Below are 26597 nucleotides of genomic sequence, written 5' to 3' on the forward strand. Positions count from 1 at the left end.
ACATAGCCTTGGTCTTTCTAAACATTTACAAACAAACTCACTATTATTTAACTTGGAAGCAAAAAGCAAAACAATCAGAACAGTGTGTGTTTTGTAAAAGAGGGAAAAAGGAAACTCTAAGCATAGCCTTTTCTGGTCTCTGATCTTACCCTGGTTCTGGATGGAGCAGCAGTGTTATTCGTCTGGCCTGCTTTATGCTTTTCAAAACAGACCAAAGACTCAGTATATAGCTAAAAACTTTTATTTCATGATGACTCGACAAGGTACCATGTTTCTGCACATTCGTGCCTGCCTCAGGAGTCTGTACAAATATGAATAATTACAAATATGAACATATAAAAATCACAGTATAAAAACCATATAGAGATGTTTATAAATAAGGACATACAGTGGTGAATTGTAGAAGACAAAGAGGGGCATAATCGAACGGGGATGACCATCTCTAAGGGTGTCCATCTCTAAGCACGTTCCGCCGAAGGGGCGGGGAAACCCGTATTATTGAAACAAGATGGATGTCCATCTTTTGTTTCGATAATATGGTCGGGGACACCCAAATCTCAACATTTGGGTCGACCTTAGAGATGGTCGTTCCCGGTTTTTGGTGATAATGAAAACCGAGGACGCCCATCTCAAAAATGGTCATGGGAGGAGCCAGCATTCGTTGTGCACTGGTCCCCCTCACATGCCAGGACACCAACCAGGCACTGCAGTGGACTTCACAATTGCTCCCAGGTGCATAGCTCCCTTACCTTGGGTGCTGAGCCCCTAAAACCCACTCCCCACAACTGTACGCCACTTCCATAGCCCTACACCACTACCATAGCCCTTAGGGATGAAGGGGGCACCTACATGTGGATACAGTGGGTTTGGGAGGGCTCACATTTACCACCACAAGTGTAACAGGTGGAGGGAGGATGGGCCTGGGTCCGCCTGCCTGAAGTGCACTGCACCCACTAAAAACTGCTCCAGGGACCTAAATACTGCTGTCATGGAGCTGAGTATGACATTTGAGGCTGGAAAAAAATGGGTTTTTTTTTTTAATTTTATTTTTTTTGGGTGGGAGGGGAGTAAGGGGAGGTCATCCCCGATTCCCTCTGGTGGTCATCTGGTCATTTCGGGCACCTTTTCGAGGCTTGGTTGTGAAAAAAAAGGGACCAAGTAAAGTCGACCAAATGCTCGTAAGGGACGCCCTTCTTTTTTCCATTATTGGCCGAGGACGCGCATCTCTTAACCCGCCTTTGGTACACTGCTGACATGCCCCCGGGAACTTTGGTCGTCCCCGTGACGGAAAGCAGTTGACGCCCAAAATCGGCTTTTGATTATGCCGATTTGGGCGACCCTGAGAGAAGGACGCCCATCTCTCAATTTGTGTCAGAACATGGGCGTCCTTCCCTTTCAAAAATAAGCCTGATAAGGTACTAGTACCTAAAATATAGACTACCACTTATATTGTGATTTTTAATTGTTCATATTTTTAATTATTCATATTTGTACAGACTTCTGAGGCAGGCACGAATGTTCCGAAACATGGTACCGTGTGGAGTCGTCATGAAATAAGTTTTTAACTATGCATCGAGAGTCTTTGGTCTGTTTTGAAGAGCCTGATCCTGTTCTCCCTTTCTGTCTGCGTCTTTCACGTGGGACTTTCATGTTCTGTCCACTTTTGTGGTTTTTATGCTTTGTGCTTTACCACAATATACACACAGCTTAAAGGAAATCGTTACCCCCTCTCCCCCCCCCCCCCCCCCCCCCCCCCCCCATCGATTACACTGTCTGATCATTGCATTTTGCTACGATTGGCCCTTTTTCATATGGTAGAGAGTCATGGGTTTGATACACTTCTTTCTGTGGTGTATCCAAAGCGGTTTACATTTATTATATGCAGGTACTTTCTCTGTCTGTAGTGGGCTCTCAGTTGAAGCTTTTGTACATGGGGCAATGGAGGAGTAAGTGACTTGCTCAGAGTCACAAGAAGCTTCAGTGGGAATCAAACCCGGTTCTCCAGGTTCTCAGTCCACTGCACTAACCATTAAGTGGCTACTCCTTACCTAAAACCTCTGGGAATTTTTATTTGCATTATGTCTTGACTGCATTTTCTTTTAAGTCGCTGTTCTATTCTTTATTCCATTGTAAAAGAATTTTGTAAAATAAACCCTATATTTTCTTCACTGCATTGGTGTGTTTTTTAAGGACCTGAGCCTTCTGTGGAGGAAGGTGGAACTTTTCCTTTTACTTGGAGGATTTTTGTTTTGTCTAGAATTTTGACTATAATCTTATTGTGATCTTTCTTTAAATACTTATTTTTTGTGTAGCTGTCATCAAAAGAACTGCACCGGCCTCCTCCGTCCTCATGTTGTGTGGTTTGGAGAGACTTTGGATTCTAATATCCTCACAGAAGTTGAGAAAGAGCTTGATCTCTGTGACCTGTGCTTGGTGGTGAGTGATGTTTTGGCTTTCAAGGTGTTCAGTTAATGCACCTTTTTACCATGCAGTCAAGTAAAAAGAAATGAAAAAATGGAACCAGGTAGGATAAGTAGTGGTGTTTGAAATAAAACTAGCCAAGTAGTTGGATGGGGCAGAAATCTTTATATTAGGCAAATAAATGGTTTGCTGTGTAATCATTCCCTGAAAATTTATTTTCAGCTACTACTGTATCACATTTTTAAGCAGCATCTTCATCTCTCTCAATTTGAACATTACTTCTTGTGCCAACAAGCAGATATAATGTCTTGCTTAGGATACTGCAACCTTGTGTATGTCTCCTAAAACAACTAATAAAAATAATATGTAGTTGTAGTTTTTGGTGAATTAACTCTCTCCACCTGGCTTATAATTTCATCCTCCTTTTATAGGCACCTTTTCCTGAAATTATAACCCCCCCCCCCCCACACACACACACACACACACATTGACAAGTAGGATTGCATCAGACACACAAGTGAGTTTTGTCATCCCATAGCTTATAACTTCATTGCAGAATTCCACATAAACAGTCTTCTCATTTGCTCAGGTTTTCTTCTGTGCTAGCAAATGAGCTATCTCTTGTACTAAATAGTTGTCATATTCAGAATTGGATTTTTTATTTTTTGCCTTTCCTTCTCTTCCTGCCAGTTGATGAAGATAGAGAATCATTTCCATTCAAAGCTGGGTGAGGATCCAGCCTGGGAGCACTGAAGTGGAGGAAGCCGCGGAAGAGGATGGACTGATTGGTCCAGAGTAGGATGACTTGCTAGCTATCCAGCTATTCCAGAAGTAGGAGCTGGCTTCCTCAATTTGAACAGGTTTATCAACTCTGAGGATTACAGGGAAGATTGTGGAAGAGAAACAGGAGGGAGAACCCCATCCTGGAGAGTATGAAGACCTCTGTCCTCATTCAGATCTTCATCAGAAGCATGATGGTAATCCAGATAGGACTCTGGCTTTGGCACTAGGCAGCAGGCTCAGCATCCAAGGCAAAGTTCAGCTCTTCAAGAGCAATTCCTGTTTGGAGAGGAGTTGGAAAAATTGATTAAAGATCTGAGGAAGGCTAAGCTGCATAGAATGCTAGATGATTGCTTCAAACTGTGTTCTGGAGCAGGGTAATCAAAGCCCAAATGGCACTGGAGATTCAGTTCCTCCAGATTGGCTCTTCAGATGGTACAGTTGTCTAGGGGTGGTTCTATATTTCATTCGTTTGATTCCTCACTGGAGGCCATATCAGCCAGGAAGCTATAATGAGGTAGTTTTGGTAGACAGAGATCTCAAAGGGTAGGAATGGGCCCAAACAACATCGGACCAGTGGATGCTGGATGTACTGCAGCATGGCTGAACAGATGGAAAGAGGGAGGCAGTGGAGGCAACTCTGGCAAGACTCCTGTAATTTAAGGCGATTGTGCCAGCCCCCCCAGAGGAGTGGGGCAGATATTGGTACACAATATAATTTGTTGTGCCCAGGATAGAATGCAGTTTTCATCCCATCCTTGATCTCAAGGGGGAGTCAACGCTTATCTTTGTGTCATGCCTCCAAAAGGAAACATTACGATCTATTATAGCGGTAGTGAGGAGGGAGGTGGTGGTTTCTTCTCCATATCTATCTGAGGCTTACCCACATACCCCAATAAAGGAGGACAATTAAATACCTTCACTTTGTGATCCTTACGTATTTTTCAGTTCTGAACACTACTCTTGGATTGACCTCAGCACCTAGAACATTCTCCAGTGTGACGGTGGCAGCCTGTCTCTTCATCTTATCTGAACAATTGGCTGATCAGAGCAGAGTCAATTGAGGAGGTGGAAGAGTACCTGGGGGTGATCATTTATGCTAAAAACAATTGGTTGCTGTGACAAGGAATACCTAGGAGCTTGGTTTGATAGGACAGGCTGGGAAGGTGTTTTCAACACAGACCAGAACTGACAAATTGATGACAATCTGGACATTCCTCAAACACAGAGATCCTTTGGTTTGGTGTTTTCTCCAGCTTCTGGTTCTGATGGAGACAACGATCAAGCTGGTACCTTGGATGAGAGCTCATAGGAGACCACTTCAGGCAGCACGTTGTTCAGATGGTCTCCTGCCTTGCAAGAGGGGGAGTCTGGATCCTGATCTTTTGAGTGTCCAGATTAGAGTGTAGTTGCTAAGCAGGAACTACTTATTTATTGGCATGGACTTAGAAACTAAGCTTGGATTGTGATCACAACTGATCACAGCCTAGTTGGGGGGAGGGGCTCATTGTCTAGGACAAGTGGCACAAGGCCTATAATCAACAGACGAGGCCAGATTTGATAGGGTTGGGAGACCAAAGTCATTTGAGTAGCCCTGATGGCATTTTATGCCTGGACCTGGGACTTGGTGCCATAAATTCTGTGTGACTTTGTGATAGCAATGTTGTATGTCAACAAGCAAGGTGGCACCAGGAGCCATCAGGTTGCTCAAACGGGCCAGAAAGATCCTTCGGGCACTCTCGGTGGCTCATGTTGTAGGAGCAGACAATGTGCTAGGGGATTTCCAGAGCCAGAAAATATTAGATCCAGGGGAATGGGCACTCAGCAATGCCAATAAGGTAGCATTGCTGAGCGCCATACATTTGTCCGACATCCAGAAATTGCAAGGTCTGTTGATTCTTCAACAGAAGAAAGGCGCAGGCCTTTAGTGGCATAGATGCATTGAGTTCAGGCATTATGGGTGTCTGTTTCCACATTGGCTGTTGATAGGTCAAGTGATTTGTTGAATAGAGGATCATCCTGCACTAGTGATCTCAATGGTACTAGACTGGCCTAGGGTATGGTATGATTAGCCCTTTATTTTAGAGTCTGACTTTCATAGTTGACCTATTCCACTTTCACATAGTATGGCCCTTGAGAGGTAGCACTTAAGAAGAGGGCTTTCTCCCTCAGTAATAGCCACAATGCTGAGAGCCCACTTTTTCACTGCTGCTTTTGGCTCCTAGCCATTACTCATTTGCCTCCCCCTTGTTCTTTCTCACCCAGTACTTCCCTCCCCTCTTATTGTCTTGTCTGTCTGTCTATTATTTTTAGATTGTAAGCTTTATTGAGCAGGGACTGTCTCTCTGTGTCAGGTGTTCAGCGCTGCGTGTGTCTGGTAGCGCTATACAAATGCTAATAATAATAATAATAAGAAGAAGAAGAAATCTACTTCTTTGCCATATGATCTTGGCCTTTTATGCAGGGGGACTTTGAAAAGTGTCTTGCCTTGAGTTGTTGCAAGTTTAGGCGTTGGCTACAGAAAGTGTGTTCTGGGGACATTTGTTATGATGCACCTGCAAATGGTATGGTTTTTCTGGAGTGTAAAAGTCAGAAGAAAAAGGAGAAGAGTTTCCTGCAACAGGAAGGTGATTTCCTCTTTGGGATCTCAGCTTTCAACCTGGTGCTGCAGGCATTGTTCTCTGTCCCATTTAAAACATTGAGGGGAGGCCTTCATTAAGGATCTATTGCTGAAGATTATGTTTTTGGTAGCAATCTGTTCAGCTTGTTGGATTTCAGAACTGCAGGCCTTCTTCTATAGGGATCTATATCTGGAGTACTCGGAAGAGAAGATGACAATCCTGTGCCATCCTTTTTGCCCCTGGTGGTCTCCTGTTTTATTTGAATTAGGTGGTCTCATTGCCCACATTTTTGAGGGTATCCAAGAGGAAAGAAGGGAGGAACTTCATTGAATGGACGTCTGCAAGAAGTCAGACAGGCTGTTTCTCTTTGAGGACTGCATACAGGAGAAGCTGTTTCTAAATTTCAGTCGCAAGGTGGATTAAGGAGGCTATTGGTTTGGCCTGTATTAGGAGGTATGGTCCCAGAAAACAATCAGGCACTTTGTCTGCAAGTGCCAGCCTGGCAAGAAAAAAGGGCAGACCAAAAACAGTCCAAAATAAAATTAAGATAGCAACAGCATAGGAGAGGTTAAAACAAATTGCCCAACTTGGCCAAGTTTTACCCTTTCCCCGGGCTGTGTCAGGGGCGATGGATTTTGTTAGAGTAAAATAACTTGTTTTGTAAACCAACTACTAAATGTTAGCATAATTTAGAAAACTTAAAAACATGCACAATTGAAGTCATATCTCCAATAAAATATGAAATGACAAATACACATATAAAATCCAATAAATGATAACTTTAAAACTTAAATTGTAACTGGATTTCACAAATATATGCACACAAAAAAATAGATGGTAACTAAAAGGTACCATAGTAAGCACAAGGGCAACAATGTGATTTAAAAATGTTTCTGCATACCCAGACTGATGCAAAGTCTTACAAACACTGAATCTGGTAAAAGCTAGTAGAATGAAGCAGTTTAAGAATATGCTATCACTTAGTAAAACATAAAAAATTAAAAAGAATGGAAAACATTTAACTTACTGTTTCTCTTCCCAGTGAATGCTTTTGTTGTTAATACAATCAGACTTGGTGTTCAACCATACTAAATAGCTTGTACCAGGTCACATGACAATCTTTTAAAACAAATGTTACAAAAAGCCTTTTTAATCACCATAAAACTAAATCGTGTAAAAATAAAACTTAAATAATACAATACTGCTATTTAGGTCTTTGCTGCTATTTTGATGGCAGAGATGGCAGGGCAGGAGCGACTGTGAATTGCTCCTGCCCTGGTCAGGCTACTAGACCACCAGGGTGTCTCAGAGAGGGCATCGGTGGTTTTGGTCAGGATAGAGGAGAGGCAGAGTAGGCTGCAGTTTTTTTCTGGAGTGGGGGGAATTTGGGGTTCAGCTGAAAATGCACTGGCATTTTTGGCTGAAATTGAAAAATAGCCAAATTGGAATTTGGAGCCCATAATTTAGTTGGCCTCTAGAATATGTTGACATTTTACACACTGGCCCAGCGCATAGCATTGGCGTCGGCTGAGAAACAGATAAGACAATTGCTGGTCTTTGGAGGGGGGAAGAGGAAGAGTGAAATGGTGGACACTGCTGGGGGAAGAGAGGATTGAAATGCCAGTTATCGGAGAGACTCGAATATAAACCGAAACCCCAATTTTTTACCCTTTTTTGGGGGGGGGGGAGGGGGGGACAAAATAATCTCTGTTTATATTCGAGTATATATGGTAATCACTACCCTGAAGGAGCTCCTCTCTGATGTCTGTTCCCTCCGATGACATCACTTCCTTATAATATAGTTTCTATATACTGTCTGTACCAAGCACTCTAGACAATTTATATAGAAGGTGATTAGCCTGAAATTTATAAACATAAATTAATGTTCAAAAAATCAGCTTAAAAGATACTTTCTAAAAAGCCACGTTTTTAGTATTTTACGGAAGTGCATATAATGTGGTTCTAACCTTTCTCCGAGGACAAGCAGGCTGCTTGTTCTCACTGATGGGTGACGTCCACGGCAGCCCCTCCAATCGGAAACTTCACTAGCAAAGTCCTTTGCTAGCCCTCGCGCGCCCGCGCGCACCGCGCATGCGCGGCCGTCTTCCCGCCCGAAACCGGCTCGAGCCGGCCAGTCTTCTTTTGTCCGCACTCGGTACGGTCGTGTTTTCGCCGTGTCGAGCCCCGGAAAGTCGACCTCGCGCGTCCAATTTGTTTGAACGTGTTTTTTTCCTTCGGGAAAGCTTTGTCCTAGTCGGGAAGTGCTCCGGAAACCCCCCGCCGGGTTTCGTGTAAATCCTCCCCGTACTTCCAGCTTTTTTGCCCCGGTAAGTTTTCTTTCGTCGTCGGGGTAGGCCTTTTTTCGGCCTCGGTCGAGATTTTTTCTCCCTCTAAATTTGGTGCTTCGAATTTCGCCATTTCGGCTTTTGATTTCGCCGGCGTGATTTTTCCGCCCATGACATCGAAGCCTTCCAGCGGCTTCAAGAAGTGCACCCAGTGCGCCCGGGTTATCTCGCTCACTGATCGACACTCGTCGTGTCTTCAGTGTCTGGGGGCCGAGCACCGCCCTCAGAACTGCAGTCTGTGTTCCCTGCTTCAAAGGCGGACTCAGGTAGCGAGACTAGCCCAGTGGAACGTGTTGTTCTCGGGCTCTTCGTCGGCATCGGCACCGGGATCTTCGAGTGCATCGACGTCGTCAGCGTCCAGACCATCTTCCTCGGCCGCCCCTGCATCGAGTGCATCGAGGCATCGGGCCTCTGCATCGGCGCCGAGACATCGGATAGCTGCATCGACGTCGGTGGTACCAGGACCTCGTCTGCTGATGTCGTCGGACGGTGGTGCATCGGGTGGAGTGCAGGTGAGGGCTGTCCATTCCCCTGCTGGTGGCGGTGAGCCCTCGGGTGGGTCTCCGCCTACCCTGAGGGCTCCTGCGGTACAGCCCCCCCGAGATCGACCTTCTTCAGTCTCGGCCCCGAGGAAGCGACGGGTGGATTCGACGTCCTCCTCGTCGGTGCCGGGGAGCTCCGGTGACATGCTTCGGAAGAAATCGAAGAAGCATCGACACCGGTCTCCTCCCCGTGTCGGCACCGAGAGCTCTGGGTCGCCGAGGGATTCGGCACCCAGCAGGCATCGGCACCGAGAGGACCGCTCACCCTCTGTTCAGGAGGTGTCGATGCGCTCCGCTCTGGACAGCCCGGAACAGCCTCCACGCCCGGAACAGGTACTGACGTCGACGCCTGCATCGACCTCTCAGCCTTTCTCTGCAGCCGCTCTAAACGAGAGCCTCCGGGCCGTTCTCCCAGAGATTCTGGGAGAGCTGTTGCGCCCTACCCCTCCGGTACCGGCGGTGCTTGCGCCACCGGTACCGTCGAGCGTGGCGCCGGCTGGCCCATCGCCCAGGTTGAGGTCCCCGACGTCGGTACCGCGTGCGGTACCGACCGCGGCCACCTCCCAGGAAGGCTCCCCGACTACGTCGGCGGAGGGAGCTTCGCCGATGCGGGCGAGGGAGTCTACCTCTCGACGCCCCCATCGTGGACAGGGTTCCACGGAGTCGAGCAGGGCGAGGTTGCAGACACAGGTCCGTGAACTTGTGTCTGACACCGAGGGTGAGGCCTCGTGGGAGGAAGAGGAAGATCCCAGATATTTCTCTGACGAGGAGTCTGGGGGTCTTCCGTCTGATCCCACTCCCTCTCCTGAGAGACAGCTTTCTCCTCCCGAGAGTCTGTCTTTTGCCTCCTTTGTCCGGGAGATGTCTACGGCCATCCCCTTCCCGGTGGTTGTGGAGGACGAGCCCAGGGCTGAAATGTTTGAGCTCCTGGACTATCCTTCTCCACCTAAGGAAGCGTCCACTGTTCCCTTGCACCATGTCCTGAAGAAGACATTGCTTGCGAACTGGACCAAACCATTAACTAATCCCCACATTCCCAAGAAGATCGAGTCCCAGTACCGGATCCATGGGGACCCAGAGCTGATGCGCACTCAGTTGCCTCATGACTCTGGAGTTGTGGATTTGGCCCTAAAGAAGGCTAAGAGTTCTAGGGAACATGCTTCGGCGCCCCCGGGCAAGGACGCTAGAACCTTAGACTCCTTTGGGAGGAAGGCCTACCATTCCTCTATGCTCGTGTCCAAGATCCAGTCTTACCAGCTCTACACGAGCATACACATGCGGAATAATGTGCGGCAGTTGGCGGGCTTGGTTGATGCTCTTCCCCCTGAGCAAGCCAAGCCTTTTCAGGAGGTGGTCAGGCAGCTGAAGGCGTGCAGAAAATTCCTGGCCAGAGGAGTTTATGACACTTTTGATGTTGCGTCCAGGGCCGCTGCTCAAGGTGTGGTGATGCGCAGGCTCTCATGGCTGCGTGCCGCCGACCTGGAGAATAGAGTCCAGCAGCGGATTACGGACTTGCCTTGCCGTGCGGATAACATTTTTGGCGAAAAAGTCGAGCAGGTGGTAGAGTCTCTCCACCAGCGGGACACCGCATTCGACAAGTTCGCCCGCCGGCAGCCTTCAGCTTCTACCTCTACAGGTAGACGATTTTTCGGGGGAAGGAAGACTGTTCCCTATACTTCTGGCAAGCGTAGGTACAATCCTCCTTCCCGACAGCCTGCGGCCCAGGCTAAGCCCCAGCGCGCTCGCTCTCGTCAGCAGCGTGCGAATCAGCAAGGCCCCGCGGCTCCCCAGCAAAAGCAAGGGGCGAGCTTTTGACTGGCTCCAGCAGAGCATAGCCGACATCCAAGTGTCAGTGCCGGGCGACCTGCCTGTCGGAGGGAGGTTGAAAGCTTTTCACCAAAGGTGGCCTCTTATAACCTCCGATCAGTGGGTTCTCCAAATAGTCCGGCAAGGATACACCCTCAATTTGGCCTCTCAACCTCCAAATTGTCCACCGGGAGCTCAGTCCTACAGCTTCCAGCACAAGCAGGTACTTGCAGAGGAACTCTCCGCCCTTCTCAGCGCCAATGCGGTCGAGCCCGTGCCATCCGGGCAAGAAGGGCTGGGGTTCTATTCCAGGTACTTCCTTGTGGAAAAGAAAACAGGGGGGATGCGTCCCATCCTAGACCTAAGGGCCCTGAACAAATATCTCGTAAAAGAAAAGTTCAGGATGCTTTCCCTGGGCACCCTTCTCCCCATGATTCAGCAAAACGATTGGCTATGCTCTCTGGACTTGAAGGATGCCTACACACACATCCCGATACTGCCAGCTCACAGACAGTATCTGCGATTTCAGCTGGGCGCACGCCACTTCCAGTACTGTGTGCTACCCTTTGGGCTCGCCTCTGCGCCCAGGGTGTTCACAAAGTGCCTAGCTGTGGTAGCAGCGGCGCTTCGCAGGCTGGGGGTGCACGTGTTCCCATATCTCGACGATTGGCTGGTGAAGAACACATCCGAGGCAGGAGCCCTGCAGTCCATGCAGATGACTATTCGCCTCCTGGAGCTACTGGGGTTTGTGATAAATTACCCAAAGTCCCATCTTCTCCCAGTGCAGAAACTCGAATTCATCGGAGCCCTGCTGGATTCTCGGACGGCTCGCGCCTATCTCCCAGAGGCGAGGGCCAACAACTTGTTGTCCCTCGTCTCGCGGGTGCGAGCGTCCCAGCAGATCACAGCTCGGCAGATGTTGAGATTGCTGGGCCACATGGCCTCCACAGTTCATGTGACTCCCATGGCCCGCCTTCACATGAGATCTGCTCAATGGACCCTAGCCTCCCAGTGGTATCAGGCCGCCGGGGGTCTAGAGGACGTGATCCACCTGTCCACGAGTTTTCTCGAATCCCTGTATTGGTGGACGATTTGCTCCAATTTGACTCTGGGACGTCCCTTCCAAATTCCTCAGCCTCAGAAAGTGCTGACCACGGATGCGTCTCTCCTGGGATGGGGAGCTCATGTCGATGGGCTTCACACCCAAGGAAGGTGGTCCCTCCAAGAAAGCGATCTACAGATCAATCTTCTGGAGTTGCGAGCGATCTGGAACGCTCTGAAGGCTTTCAGAGATCGGCTGTCCCACCAAATTATCCAAATTCAGACAGACAATCAGGTTGCCATGTACTATGTCAACAAGCAGGGGGGCACCGGATCTCGCCCCCTGTGTCAGGAAGCCGTCAGCATGTGGCTCTGGGCTCGCCGTCAAGGCATGGTGCTCCAAGCCACATATCTGGCAGGCGTAAACAACAGTCTGGCCGACAGGTTGAGCAGGATTATGCAACCTCACGAGTGGTCGCTCAATTCCCGTGTGGTGCGACAGATCTTCCAGGCGTGGGGCACCCCCCTGGTGGATCTCTTCGCATCTCAAGTGAACCACAAGGTCCCTCAGTTCTGTTCCAGGCTTCAGGCCCACGGCAGACTGGCGTCGGATGCCTTCCTCCTGGATTGGGGGGAAGGTCTGCTGTATGCTTATCCTCCCATTCCTCTGGTGGGGAAGACTTTGTTGAAACTCAAGCAAGACTGAGGCACCATGATTCTGATTGCTCCCTTTGGCCGCGTCAGATCTGGTTCCCTCTTCTTCTGGAGTTATCCTCCGAAGAACCGTGGAGATTGGAGTGTTTTCCGACCCTCATCACGCAGGACGAAGGGGCTCTTCTGCATCCCAACCTCCAGTCCCTGGCTCTCACGGCCTGGATGTTGAGGGCGTAGACTTTGCCTCTTTGGGTCTGCCAGAGGGTGTCTCCCGCATCTTGCTTGCTTCCAGGAAAGACTCCACTAAGAGAAGCTACTTCTTTCATTGGAGGAGGTTTGCCGTCTGGTGTGACAGCAAGGCCCTAGCTCCTCGCTCTTGTCCTACACAGACCCTGCTTGAATACCTTCTGCACTTGTCTGAGTCTGGTCTCAAGACCAACTCTGTAAGAGTTCATCTTAGCGCAATCAGTGCATACCATTACCTTGTGGAAGGTAAGCCGATCTCAGGACAGCCTTTAGTTGTTCGCTTCATGAGAGGTTTGCTTTTGTCAAAGCCCCCTATCAAACCTCCTACAGTGTCATGGGATCTCAATGTCGTTCTCACCCAGCTGATGAAACCTCCTTTCGAGCCACTGAATTCCTGCCATCCGAAGTACTTGACCTGGAAGGTCATTTTCTTGGTGGCAGTTACTTCGGCTCGTAGAGTCAGTGAGCTTCAGGCCCTGGTAGCCCAGGCCCCTTACACCAAATTTCATCACAACAGAGTAGTCCTCCGCACTCACCCTAAGTTTCTGCCAAAGGTTGTGTCGGAGTTCCATCTGAACCAGTCAATTGTCTTGCCAACATTCTTTCCCCGTCCTCATTCCTGCCCTGCTGAACGTCAGCTGCACACATTGGACTGCAAGAGAGCATTGGCCTTCTATCTGGAGCGGACACAGCCCCACAGACAGTCCGCCCAATTGTTTGTTTCTTTTGATCCCAACAAGAGGGGAGTGGCTGTAGGGAAACGCACCATATCCAATTGGCTAGCAGATTGCATTTCCTTCACTTACGCCCAGGCTGGGCTGGCTCTTGAGGGTCATGTCACGGCTCATAATGTTAGAGCCATGGCAGCGTCGGTAGCCCACTTGAAGTCAGCCACCATGGAGGAAATTTGCAAAGCTGCGACGTGGTCATCTGTCCACACATTCACATCTCATTACTGCCTGCAGCAGGATACCCGACGTGACAGTCGGTTCGGGCAGTCAGTTCTTCAGAACCTGTTTGGGCTTTAGGATCCAACTCCACCCCCCGAGGGCCCTGTTTGTTCTGTTCCAGGCTACACTCTCAGTTAGTTGGTAAATTTTTTAGGTCAATCTCAGTTATGTCCTCGCCGTTGCGAGGCCCAATTGACCAATGTTGTTGTTTTGAGTGAGCCTGGGGGCTAGGGATACCCCATCAGTGAGAACAAGCAGCCTGCTTGTCCTCGGAGAAAGCGAATGCTACATACCTGTAGAAGGTATTCTCCGAGGACAGCAGGCTGATTGTTCTCACAAAACCCGCCCGCCTCCCCTTTGGAGTTGTGTCTTCCCTTGAAGTGTATTGTCTTGCTACATACTGGACTGGCCGGCTCGAGCCGGTTTCGGGCGGGAAGACGGCCGCGCATGCGCGGTGCGCGCGGGCGCGCGAGGGCTAGCAAAGGACTTTGCTAGTGAAGTTTCCGATTGGAGGGGCTGCCGTGGACGTCACCCATCAGTGAGAACAATCAGCCTGCTGTCCTCGGAGAATACCTTCTACAGGTATGTAGCATTCGCTTTACAGGAAGAGAATTCCACAGTTGCGGTACATCAAGCTTCAACTCTGGCTGTCTTCAAATCTAAGCTAAAAGCCCACCTTTTTGATGCTGCTTTTAACTCCTAACCCTTATTCACTTGTTCAGAACCCTTATTTTATTATCCTCACTTTAATATTCCCTTATCTCTTGTTTGTCCTGTTTGTCTGGACTGTCTCTTCATGTGTATGTCTAGTAGTGCTATAGAAATGATAAGTAGTAGTAGTAGTTGCATGACTACAGCCATAGTTTCTTGTGGGAGGATGATAGTCGAATAGGGATATCTGAAGTAATCTAAAGACTTTTAAAATTATTAGTATTTTGTGCTTTCTTCTGAATTAACTACAAATCTATTAAGAGTTAATTCCCTGCTGATAAAAATACCCAGTGGTGACAATTTTCCGTTTTCTCCTTTAATTGGGATAACTATCAGGGATTACCCAGGGTAGGTGGTAAAAGAGTATCTAAAGCTAGCATAAATTGAATTTAGAGCCTAAAAAGCAAACTGATATTTGATTTTTATACTCTGGAGCTGTGAGAAAACAAGTAAAGCTAGTGCAGATTGATTTTAGACCCTTGAAACAAGTTAAGATGTCTATATTTTAATTAAAAAGCAAAAATTAGATTTGGGGATTTATTGATAAAGTATCTCAAGCTTAAGTCATCTAATGCCCCAACAAAACAATGTCCACAATGTCCACTTCTACTCTCAGTAATCCCCCAGAGAAAGATGGGAGTACTGATAACATTACTGTAATTACAAGTCTTGTTAATGTCACAGCTAGTGCTACTAAGAGTGCCTCTGACAAGGAGAGGAGAGCACATACAGAGTCTATCAGTTTACCAGATAATCAGGGCATTTGGTAAGATATGATGTGTACATAGCTTGTGTAACCTGTTCCCCAAATTCTATAAATGGCACCTGAAGTTAGATACCTAATTTCATGCTCAGTTATAGAATAAGTAAGGCTACATGTGTAACATAATTAGTTAATTGGCACTAAATTAGCAGTTAATTGGAGATACCAATAATTGGCCTCATGCACTAATTAGCAGTTGCGTACATAGCTGACATGCTCCTATTCTGTAAACTGAGCACCTAACTTCTCACACATGCAACTGCAAAGGGGCATGGACAGGTCAGGGATGTTCCCAGGAATTAGATGCAGTGTTATAGAATGTCATTTCTGTACCTAAGTTGGGCACAGTATCGCAAAGTTAAGCATAAAAATCACACTAAGCTAGTATTCTGCAAAGGATGCTTTGCACAGAGTCCCCTTTGCAGAATACCAGTTTAGCGTGGATCTTCCTGGTGCATAACTTTGAGTGCCATTTACTGAATTTCCCCCTGTCTGTCCAAGGTTCTTGCTTTACAATGCTATTGGTGTATCATCTGCAGGTTGGGACCTCTTCAGTGGTTTATCCTGCTGCCATGTTTGCTCCTCAGGTAGCTGCTAGAGGAGTGCCAGTGGCAGAATTCAACATGGAAACTACCCCTGCCACCACCAGCTTCAGGTAAATCAGAGTGCTAAAAGAATCTCTGCGTGCTTAGGAAGGCAGTTTTCACACAACAGGAACAGCAGGTTTTGGGTTGATTGGACATGGCATCACAGTGGAAGCTGCAAAGGAAGTAACAGTGTTGCTCATTCAGTTTGGGGTAGCCTGAGATCTAATGTAGCAGGTATTTTGGAGAATTTAAGAGTGAGACATTAAAGTTCTGTCATTGAAGGACCACACTGTCCTTCAACCTTTTCCTCTACAGTATCGGGTAAACACAACTGGACTGAAAGATCAGGGAAAGGAAAGTTGGCAGAGTAACAGTAAATAAATAATAAAAGCTATTCAGTCAGGCAAACTTTTTTTTCAAGGCTTTCATTTAAAGATTTTCTTACATACAGAAATACGACAACAGAAGTAACCAACAGAAATAAAACATACTCGGCAACCATATATAAAGCAATAATTAGAACACAGAATACTGAATATCACTCTTCAACATGTAATATATTTGCAGATTGGTTCCCACATAAGATTCTAAAATGTTGCCTTATTTTGCTTTTTTGTAGCAATAATTCTTATTTATAGTAGTACAGACTAAATTTCACCACACGTTAAGTTGCAGGGACTTATTATCTATCCGGTTGGTTACTATTAAGTTTGAGGGACAATGAAATTAGGAGATCTAAAAATCACACTTGCTCGGTAAGTGCAGCACTCACACAAAGGATTTTGAGATCACAATCTTACAGTAAGGTTTTCCTGAATTCTAAGAATTAAAACATTTTTGCAAGGCTTACAATATCCATATAATTTAATGGATAGGTATTGGTTATTCATACTGCTTTCTCTGCAGTCCATGCCTTACTGTGTAAAGGGCAGGCTCATCAGAGTCATGCATTGCAGGGGCACCTAGGAGAAAACTGAGAACCCTCCTTTGCATCCATGCTCAGACAAGAAAAGAGGGTACATGATTTCTATAGGAGAAAAGTAAAGTAAGGGTTCTGTCTGTATTTCCTCTGTAGGGTAGAAATGCAAGGGTTTTTTTTTCCTCTAACTTTATTTTCCCCAGGTACATGTAGTTAGTTATGAGATTCACCCAAGGCAATACTCCATTTAAATTGTGACAGAAAAAAAAAGATCTGTTATGTTATACACTGCTTTTATTCTGCAAATACCACTAATGGCTCATTGCGGATTACAAACGGTTAATCAAAAAAACCCCAAACCATATCTCACAATAACATAATTAGTAACCATATCAAAATGATTCTATAAATAAGTGTCTTAAGAGCTTTTCTAAAAGTAAAATAATTTAGTAGAATTTGAAGTTGTACAGGTAATGTATTCTATACAGACGCTGCCTGGTAGTACAGAGAGGAATCAAACATCCAATGTTTAGTGACCCGCCTTATGGAAGGAAGGCACAATAACATTTGGTTTATTAGATTGTAAGCTCTTTGAGCAGGGACTGTCTCTCTTTGTTAAAATGTACAGCGTTGCGTAACCCTAGTAGCGCTCTAGAAATGTTAAGTAGTAGTAGTAGTGGTTTCAGGTTCTAGATCCAGCCTTCATATGAAGTAGAATAACCCAATCCATTAAGTAGAGAGGAGCATCACCATATACAATCTTAAATATTAGGGTACACAGCTTAAATTTTGATCTAGCACATACAAGAAGCCAGTGAAGCCTGTGCAATAACAGTGAGGCGGAGTCATATTTTCTTGATGAGAAAATCAGCCTAGCGGCTGTATTCTGGATTAATTGTAAGCATTTCACCAGAGTTTTAGACAAGCACATATATATGATATTACAGTAGTCTAGCCTACATAATATTAATGCCTGGACTAATAATCTAAAAGTATCTATTTCAAAATATTTGAAGATTGCCCTCAATTTTCTCAACGTTTAGAAAGATTTCCGAACCAGCAATGTCACATGTTTAGAAAATGACAACAAACTATCTAACTCAACCCCCAATATCTTTGAGCATGACTCAGAAGTAAAGATATTAGCACCAATAGAAAAAGATTGTAAAAACTCTGGTGCATCAATAAGGCCTAACCATAAGAACTGAGTCATGTCACAATTTAACTTTAAATGATTAGAAGAAATCCAACATTCAATCAAATGTACACAAGAGGATATTAGAGACAGTGTAGTGGCCCAATCACCTGCCAATGGAAACATGGTAATGTCATCCACATAGATGTAGAAGGGGACATTAAATCTTTCTAATTGTAACGCCAAAAGTTGAAGAAGGAGCTTAAATAATGATGGAGATAAGGGGGATTTGTGGGACCCCACAACCAGGACTCCAACACGCAGAGTAGTTACTATCTTTTAGGACCTTATACCTCCTTGATGGTAAAAATTCTCTAAACCAGTGTAGTACTCTATTGCAAATTCCTATCTCAGTCAATCTAAGTAGGAGAATATTATGATCTACTAGGTCAAACACACAAGATAGGTCGAACTGGACTATCGCTGCCTTTTGTCCCTGACTCAGTTTACCATGGACAACAATAGACACTGTCACAGTCTCAGTACTATAGTTCTTACAGAATCCAGACTTTGCTGAATGCAAGATGTTATTGTCATTAAGATACTTACCCAATAGTTGTAAAACATAGCCCTCAATGACTTTAGAACATAAGCGTTACCATACTGGGACAGACCGAAGGTCCATCAAGCCTAGCCTTGTGTTTCCAGCAGTGGCTAATCCAGGTTACCTGGCAAGATCCCAAAACAGTACAATACATTTTATGCTGCTTAAACTAGAAATAAGCAGTGGATTTTCCCCAAGTCCATCTTAATAATGGCTTATGGACTGTTTTAAACCCTGCTAAGTTAACTGCTTTTACCACATTCTCTGGCAACAAATTCCAGAGTTTAATTACACATTTAGTAAATGAAGGAATTGAAGCCACCAGATGATGATTACTAGGAGAGGATAATTTACCATCAGGTTTGGGATCGGAGTTAATATAATTTTACCATATCTGGTCAAAAATTGACCAATAAGCAGCTATTGAACCAATTAGTCAAAGCAGACAAAAATGTATCAGGCATGTTATTCATAAAATATGCTGGGCAAGAATCTAGGCTACAGTTAACTTTAGCAGATCTGTTCAGAAGTAATTTCACTTCAATAAGAGTTAAGGGAAAACAGTTCCACACACAATCCACGTAAATATCCTTACTACAAATAATCAGCTCATGGTAGAAGACTACGAGCTTTTCACCACTTTCTCCTCAAAAGACAAAGCCAAGACATTGGCTGAAGGGGTAGAAGAACGTACAACAGGCATCAGCCTGTCTGTCTGATATTGCTGCCTGGATGTCTCGCTTCCATCTGAAACTATGCATGACCAAAACTTAACTTCATATCTTTCCCTCTAAACCAAACTCTCCTCTTCCCCCATTCTCCATCTCTGTGGATAACACTCTCATCCTCCCTGCCTCGTCAGCTCATAACCTTGGGGTTATCTTTCCTCTCTCTTTCTCTGCACAAATCCAACAGACTGCTAAAACCTGTCATTTCTCATAATGGGAAAAGGAAATGGGACTTGATATACTGCCTTTCTGAGGTTTTTGCAACTACATTCAAAGCGGTTTACATATATTCAGGTACTTATTTTGTACCAGGGGCACAAGGAGCTGCAGTGGGAATCGAACTCAGTTCCCCAGGATCAAAGTCCACTGCACTAACCACTAGGCTACTCCTCCACTCACCACAATTTGTCCTTTCCTTTCTGAGTATAAGAACCTAAGAGTAGCCACAATTTGTCCTTTCCTTTCTGAGTATAAGAACCTAAGAGTAGCCATACTGGGTCAGACCAATGGTCCATCTAGCCCAGTATCTTGTTTTCCAAACAGTGGTCAAGCCAGGTCACCAGTACCTGGCAGAAACCCAAATCTTGGCAACTCTCCATAACTACCAAAACCCTTATCCACATTCGTATCACCTCTCACTTAGACTATTGCAACTTGCTTCTTACAGGTCTCCCACTGAGTCGTCTCTCTCCCCTTCAATCTGTTCAAAATTCTGCTGCATGATTTGCATTCTGCAGTGTTGCTATGCTTATATTAGTCCTCTCCTCAAGTCACTTCATTGGCTCCCTTCTATTTCCACATACAGTTCAAACTTCTCTTATTGATTTACAAGTGTATTCACTCTGCAGTTCCTCAGTACCTCTCCACTCTTATCTCTCCCTACACTCCTACCCAGGAACTCTGTTCATTGGGTAAATCTCTCTTATCTGTACCCTTCTCCACTGCCAACTCCTGGCTCCGTTCCTTTTATCTTGCTACACCATATGCCTGGAATAGACTTCCTGAGCCAGTACGTCAAGCTCCATCTCTGGCTATCTTCAAATCTAGGCTAAAAGCCCACCTTTTTGATTCTACTTTTAACTCCTAACCCCTAATCATTTGTTCAGTACCCATGTATGTTTTATCATTCTCACCTTAGTAATTCCATTATTTGTCCTGATTAGATTGTAAGCTGTTTTGAGCAGGAACTGTCTCTTCATGTTCAAGTGTACAGGGCTGCGTATGTCTAGTAGCACTATGGAAATAAGTAGTAGTAGTAACAAGCTATTCACTTTCAAAGACTGTCTGCCAAATTACACAGTCTGTGTGTATTCAAAATGTTATCACCAATTAGATTAATATAGACATGTTTCTTTTTAGTAATAAACTGTTTGTATAGTGAAATGTTTGAACTCCAAATCAATTTGTTCTGGTAGGCCAGATTTCCTCCACACATTCTCATATTTCCTGCACTCATGTTTCAAGATGAGCAATTCAGAATCAAACCACTTCTCAGAATTACATAGTCTTTTAACTTTGGTCTTGTATAGAAATATATCATCTAATATCTCAGTAGCATGACCATGCCAATTTTGGAAAAAATCTGACAAGGAATACACCTCATTTAAATGTTGCACTTTGCTCCAAAATCAACTTTGCCCCTAGTTGTCCTAAGAATCTTTGGAGTCCTAAGTTTTGTATGCAGATCACGCCAATTAATAGTAAAATCAAGTAAAAAATGGTCTGTCCAATGTAATGGATTATTTGAATTAAAACACAAATTAAAATCCTGCAACTTAACACTGGTCATAGCAAGTATATACAACTCTTCTCATGCATACTTTGAATCAAAGGTCTATTAAAACCTAAGAGGACTAAAAAAAAAAATATATATATATATATATATATATTTAAGTGCACGTCGGATAAGCGCATGCTCTGTTTAACTGCATGCCGTACTTCGGTCCCATTTTTGGCGCCATCAATTTCTATGGGGACGAACTTCGGTATAGTGCACCACTGATAAGTGCAAGATTTCGCTTATATGCATGGTTTAAGACTGCTCCTCTGCAGGAAAGACTCCGCATAAGCACACGCACGGAATATGGAAGCCGATTGGCAAGTGACAAAGGGGCGATGAATTTGAAATCTCATTGGTTAACTACCACAGGCAGAATAAGCGAAAGAAAGTTGTTAGTGTACACTGGAGTCAAAGATCTATAAAACATAACCAATATTACACTGTATCACAAAACACTAATCCCCCCCCCCCAACTTTCAAAACAATATAACGACATTCATAAAGCATTGCACAAAGCCTTGACTCTTATAAGAACATAAGCATTGTTATACTGGGATAGACTGAAGGTCCATCAAGCCCAGTATCCTGTTTCCAGCAGTGGCCAATCCAGGTCATGCAAACTCACTAATCAACATTGTCATCCATATGTTCCCCTAATCACCTCCCCCCCCTCTCAGAGATGTGGGTATTGCCAGGTCACAACTTAAAACTAGAGCTGGAGCTCATTAAGTACCAGGCTTTTGGCTTCAACCTTTGACTGTAGGTCTCCTAAATTAACATAAATGTTTTCCGTTGATTAAGGGTAAGGGTGACATCTCTATCTTCTGAAGGCCTTAAATTATGAAAACCCTCCTCCAATACCAAAAAGTAGGTGGATTCACCTCTGTCCAGTGTTGCAAAAAAACATTTTTCCCCACCACATAAGCCTTCAAAAGCAGAAGTGTCCCTCCCTTCGAAATTCAACTTCCCAAATAAAATCCCCAAGGAAGTTGCAGTCACTGATATTTTGAGAATGTTATGTTATCAAAGACTTACCTCTTGCCAACTGTCTTAAAATAAGATTCTAGGTGGGTTACATCAATTAAAATTAGAGGTTGACACAATTATCAGGAATTACATTAAACATACATAATAAAACAATAAAATTATAACCCCCCAGGCCTGCTGTACAAGTTTTCAAAGCCTTTTGAAATAAAAAAATAACTTCTCATTGAACGTAGTTCAGAAGGAAGATTATTCTAATAATGAACCACTGCAAAGAAAAACAATTGTGAAAAGACAGCTTTAAACCATATACTTTTAGTTGAAGGTAAAGCTAATACCTAGAGGCTGCCCCAAATTTTAACAAATTCATCAATTGAGATCCACCCTCAGAGCAAATAACTTCCAAAACCTAACACCAAACAAAGTACTTTAAAAATAATCTGAACCTCCACAGGCAACCAGTGCAATGTGCCCAACAAAGAAGTTATATGATCCATCCGAGTTTTCTGGAATATTAGCCTAGCAGCTGAATTCTGAACCCATTTGAATTTTAGAAAGTTGCATAGAGGACAAATCCAAGTATAGTGAATTTCCATAATCTAATAATGATAAAATTGTTAATTGCACAATAATCCTATAATGATCCTTTAAAAAAATAAGATCTCAACAAACGTAATTGTCTGTGGCTTCATTGTCAGTGAGGAGTCCAGGACCACTCCAAAACTTTGGCGGTTCTTTCTACATTAAACTGGGACCCATCTTCACCCAAAATCATGTGGGGAATTTTAGGTAGTCCTGTGAGAACCATAGTATCTTAGTCTTACCAACATTAAGCTTAATTTTGACCTTAACAGACCAATCTTTAATCCTATTTATGCAGCTCTTGATCTTAAAAGAAATAGAATCCTCACCCTGGCTAACGGGAATCAAGAAGAAAATGTCATCTGCATAAGACATGAGCTCTCCAGGCTCAAACAAAATTTGGCCAAGAGAGCTCCTTCAGGAATGGAGAGATGGGAGAGCCTTGGAGAACACACTTAGAAAAAACAATGCACACAGTTTATCAAGTTGACTAACGTAGTAGAAAAGGGAGTAAAAAGGTCTCGGACACCTCACAAGGAGCACAAAATGTCGCTTGCTTCCTTCACATGGGTCGGTTCTCTATCATTGGCCATTAAAAAAAGAAAAACTCCCAACTTCCAAACATTTATTCTTTATTATGTTTTATTCTCAAAAAATGTTTCCTTTTTTTTTCCCTTTCTTTAAAACTCTTTCCCCCCTACCCAGTCCTGTACCCCACCCCTCCCTCCAGTTTTAATTCAGTAGATTTTTATTGATGACAACAACACCAACCATGGTGTCATTACAACAAACCTAGCAAAAAGAAATTTGCAACACCTGTCATCAACCAGTTTAAACCCATTCCCTCCCTCTCCTGCCTCCCCCCCCCCCCCCCACTCAATAGACTTCCAACAGATTCACCAATGAAACCATAAACACTTCCATACACTCCCCCACCCCTTCCCTTCCAACATAACATATCAGGGATCAAAGAGCCATCCACAGGGACCACATTACGCCAATGCCACTGAGAAGGGAGCATGTCTTACACACCAAGTTTGCAAAATGCACTTCACTCCCACCACACATGCCTTATAAAGGAAATATCTCTGGCCTTTGGTCAAAAGGCCCCGATAATGTCAAGCCCAATCAAAAAACTAGAGGGTGCAAAATTGGGGGGCAAAGGAAACAGTGTATTGACAAAAATAATAAGCCTGTATAATCGGGCAAAACCACAACGCGTGAGAGAGGGTATTCTCCGTCGTCCCACAGGCTTCACATTGCAAAGATGATATACATCAAGCATGAAATGCCTGTCTCGGAGAAAAATAAGCACGGGTAAGAAGACGAAACATGCACTCCTGGTATCTAGCATTATATACAATTCGTGGTATGTCGCAGCATGGCAAAAAATGCCTCCCCACAGGTTGTCCCAGTTCTCGCCACCACTGATTCATAGGACCTCCTAGGCAGCATCATGGTAAATGCCTTATGAAAATAGGACACAGAAATACGTATCACCTGAGAAGATGTTAAAAAAAAAAAAAGACTGCAGCCTAGTAATTAGTCCTATTTCACATCCCTCCTGTAAAAGATGAGTCACATAATGGGCAAGCTGAATATAAGAATTTAAATTACCTGGGTGTGGGGACAAAGTATTCACAGCATTACCATAAGTCTTAAGGGTGCCTGCATCACTTAGCATGTCCGCCACACACAAGTACCCATGCCTACCCCAAGAGGTCGAAGCTGACATGCCACATTATATTGATGAATATTAGGGATTCCCATACCTCCCATCATTGATCCGCATAAATAATCCATACGTAGTTTGGGCTTCCGCCCATTCCGAAGAAATCTACTCACCATGCGTTTTAACATTTTAATATCTTCTTTTCAAAATCCACAGAGGAAGTTGTTGAACAACATACAACCATTTCCGAAAAAGAGACATACAAAATAAGCTTATTCTGCCATAGAGAGACAAAGGCAAGGACTGCCATATCCGTAGCTGCTGCTCGGACAAATTTAACAATCTTCAGACATTCAAAAAGTATAGCTCTTTAGGATCACACGGCAGCTTGATACCTAAATAAGTAAAGTAATCTTTAGCCCAAGATAAAGGGAAAGGACCCTCCCACTGCTCTCGCACCAAGGCAAGAGTGGGCACTGCCTCAGACTTGTCCATATTCATCCGGAACCCAGAAAATTCTCCATATTCTCAAAAGCTTTCCAGCAACCTTGGCAAGGATGCTTGAGGTGAGGCCAGATGCACCAAAAGGTCATCCACGTAAGCTGATATTTTAAACTCTTCTCTACCCACCCGCACCCCCACTATCTCTGTATTAGTCAAAGTTTCTCGTATAAGCGGATCAAGAGTCAAAACAAAGAGTTGTGGCGATAATGGGCAACCCTGTCTCGTCCCCCTACCAATAGAAAACGGCTCCGAAACAGAGCCATTAATCAATAGCGCTTCCCTTGGATCAGAATACAGTGCCTTCACCGCATCAAACAAAAACCCCTGCAAATGCCATAATGCTCCAAAACTTTAAACATAAAGGACCAGGCCACTCTATCAAAAGCTTTTTCTGCATCGAAGCTGATAAGGAGTGCAGGCTGTCATCTAGCCCAATCCTCCACCAAAGAGGCCAAGATCTGTCTAATATTCTTAACAGCATGTCGATCTCTCACAAATCCCACCTGTGGGAGTGCAATGAGGTTAGGTAATACTCTGGCCAGACTATTAGCTAAGATCCAGGCTAACAGTTTACTCTCAAAACAGAGCAGGGAAATGGGCCTATACAAGCCAGGCATAGTAGCATCCTTACCCGGCGTAGGAAGGACCATGATATGGGCCAGGGTCAATGATTCAGCAATCAGTTTTGACACTATAAATTAATTAAACATTTCTGTCAGCTCTGTTACCAGAAGCTTATAAAATTCAGCCCTTTATCCATCTGGTCCTGGTGCCTTAAACCGGGAGCTACGTTGTATAGCCCCTGTCACCTCATCCTCCCCAATAGGAGTATTAAGTAATTCCGACTGCATCTGCATAAGAGATAGCAGGTCCACACTAGATACATATGTCTCCGGATCCAGGCCCTCATCAAAATCCCCGCCATACAACTTTTGATAAAAATCCTTAAAGACAGCAACAATACCCGGAGTATCATGGACTACATGACCAGCCGCACCCCTCAATGCCAAGATATGAGACAAAGTCCTTGAAGATCGTACCATTCACGCCAGCAACCTCCCCCACCCTTATCTCCATGCTTATGCAATTGGTATTGATAATACACTGCAGACATTTTAGTCCTCTGATGCAAGAGTTCGTTAAGGGCTGCCTGGGTAGTCAAAAACTGCTCATTATGGCCTGTACTTCGAGTTCCCGTCAGTCTACGAAGACTCACTAACTTGTTCTCAAGCTGAAGGATGGCCCTATCTCGAGCCTTCCGCTTAGCCACACAATACGCTATAATATCTCCCCTTACAACTGCCTTGGCCATATCCCAAAACAATACGGGAGTCTCTTTATGAATATCATTAAAAGCTTTATATTTCACCCATTTCCTCCTAATATATTCCAAGAACTGAGGATCAGTATAGGGAAGCTCCATTGAAACAGCCGTTCCCCATCCGTCCAAGGTATTTTAATATAGGTGTCAAAATAATATTCCCTATATTTGGGGGAAACCATCCTAGTTTCAGTGCAGAGTTGGCAAACAAAACAAACCATTTTAATAATTCAACAGAAGGGCCCCTCAGCAAATAAGAAGGAGTTGCATCTAATGGACAACCAGATCTAGACAACCTACAATATTATTCCAAAATGTTTGACTGTGTAAGCAAGACTACAATGCATGGGATAAAGTACCCATTGTGATTCAACATTTACAACAGGTAGGAAAAAATAGGGCGATTCAGGAGGCAAGATGGCGATTTGAGAGGAAGCAGATTCTGAACTCCCGAAACCCGACAGCGTTACCTGAGTAAGCGGCACTTTTCCCCTTGAAGATTCATGGGGAAAAGGAAGGGGAAAACAGGGATTCAGTCCTCCTCCTGCCCTGGAAGCCCGGCGCTCCGGCAACAAACGTTGGAGAAGTACGGAGTCCAGATGAATAGAACACCAGCACCCGCGATGATGGGGTCCGTAGCTGGTCTATCGGACCACAGCATGGAGGCGGCGTCACTTAGTCCGCCTCCCTTCACAGCTCCACCGCGACCCGGAAGTGTTTGCTCTCTATCGGAGGGGCAGCAAACGCAAACCGAAGAGTTTAGTGCGTTAGCAACCGGAGGAGGCCCCGTGGAAGCGTCAACCCCAGAGAACACAGTGGTTACAGATTTGGGTGCAAGGAGCCCTGCACTCACTCCTGTCCTGGTGGCACCTCCGGGGGTAAGCGGTGAGAGAACAAAACC

At 44.8% G+C, this 26597-nt stretch overlaps 1 protein-coding gene across 1 annotated transcript in view; it reads left to right on the top strand.

Moving 5' to 3' along the window:
* Nucleotides 1-26597, top strand: part of SIRT5 (sirtuin 5) — a 127288-nt gene that overhangs the window by 94105 nt on the left and 6586 nt on the right. The window contains exons 7-8 of the mRNA XM_030211150.1: nt 2313-2436; nt 15420-15535. Coding sequence (XP_030067010.1) covers nt 2313-2436; nt 15420-15535 — 240 coding nt within the window. The remainder of the gene's footprint in view (nt 1-2312; nt 2437-15419; nt 15536-26597) is intronic.

This window comes from Microcaecilia unicolor, chromosome 1 (genome assembly GCF_901765095.1).
Source record: "Microcaecilia unicolor chromosome 1, aMicUni1.1, whole genome shotgun sequence".
Classification (NCBI taxonomy): domain Eukaryota; kingdom Metazoa; phylum Chordata; class Amphibia; order Gymnophiona; family Siphonopidae; genus Microcaecilia; species Microcaecilia unicolor.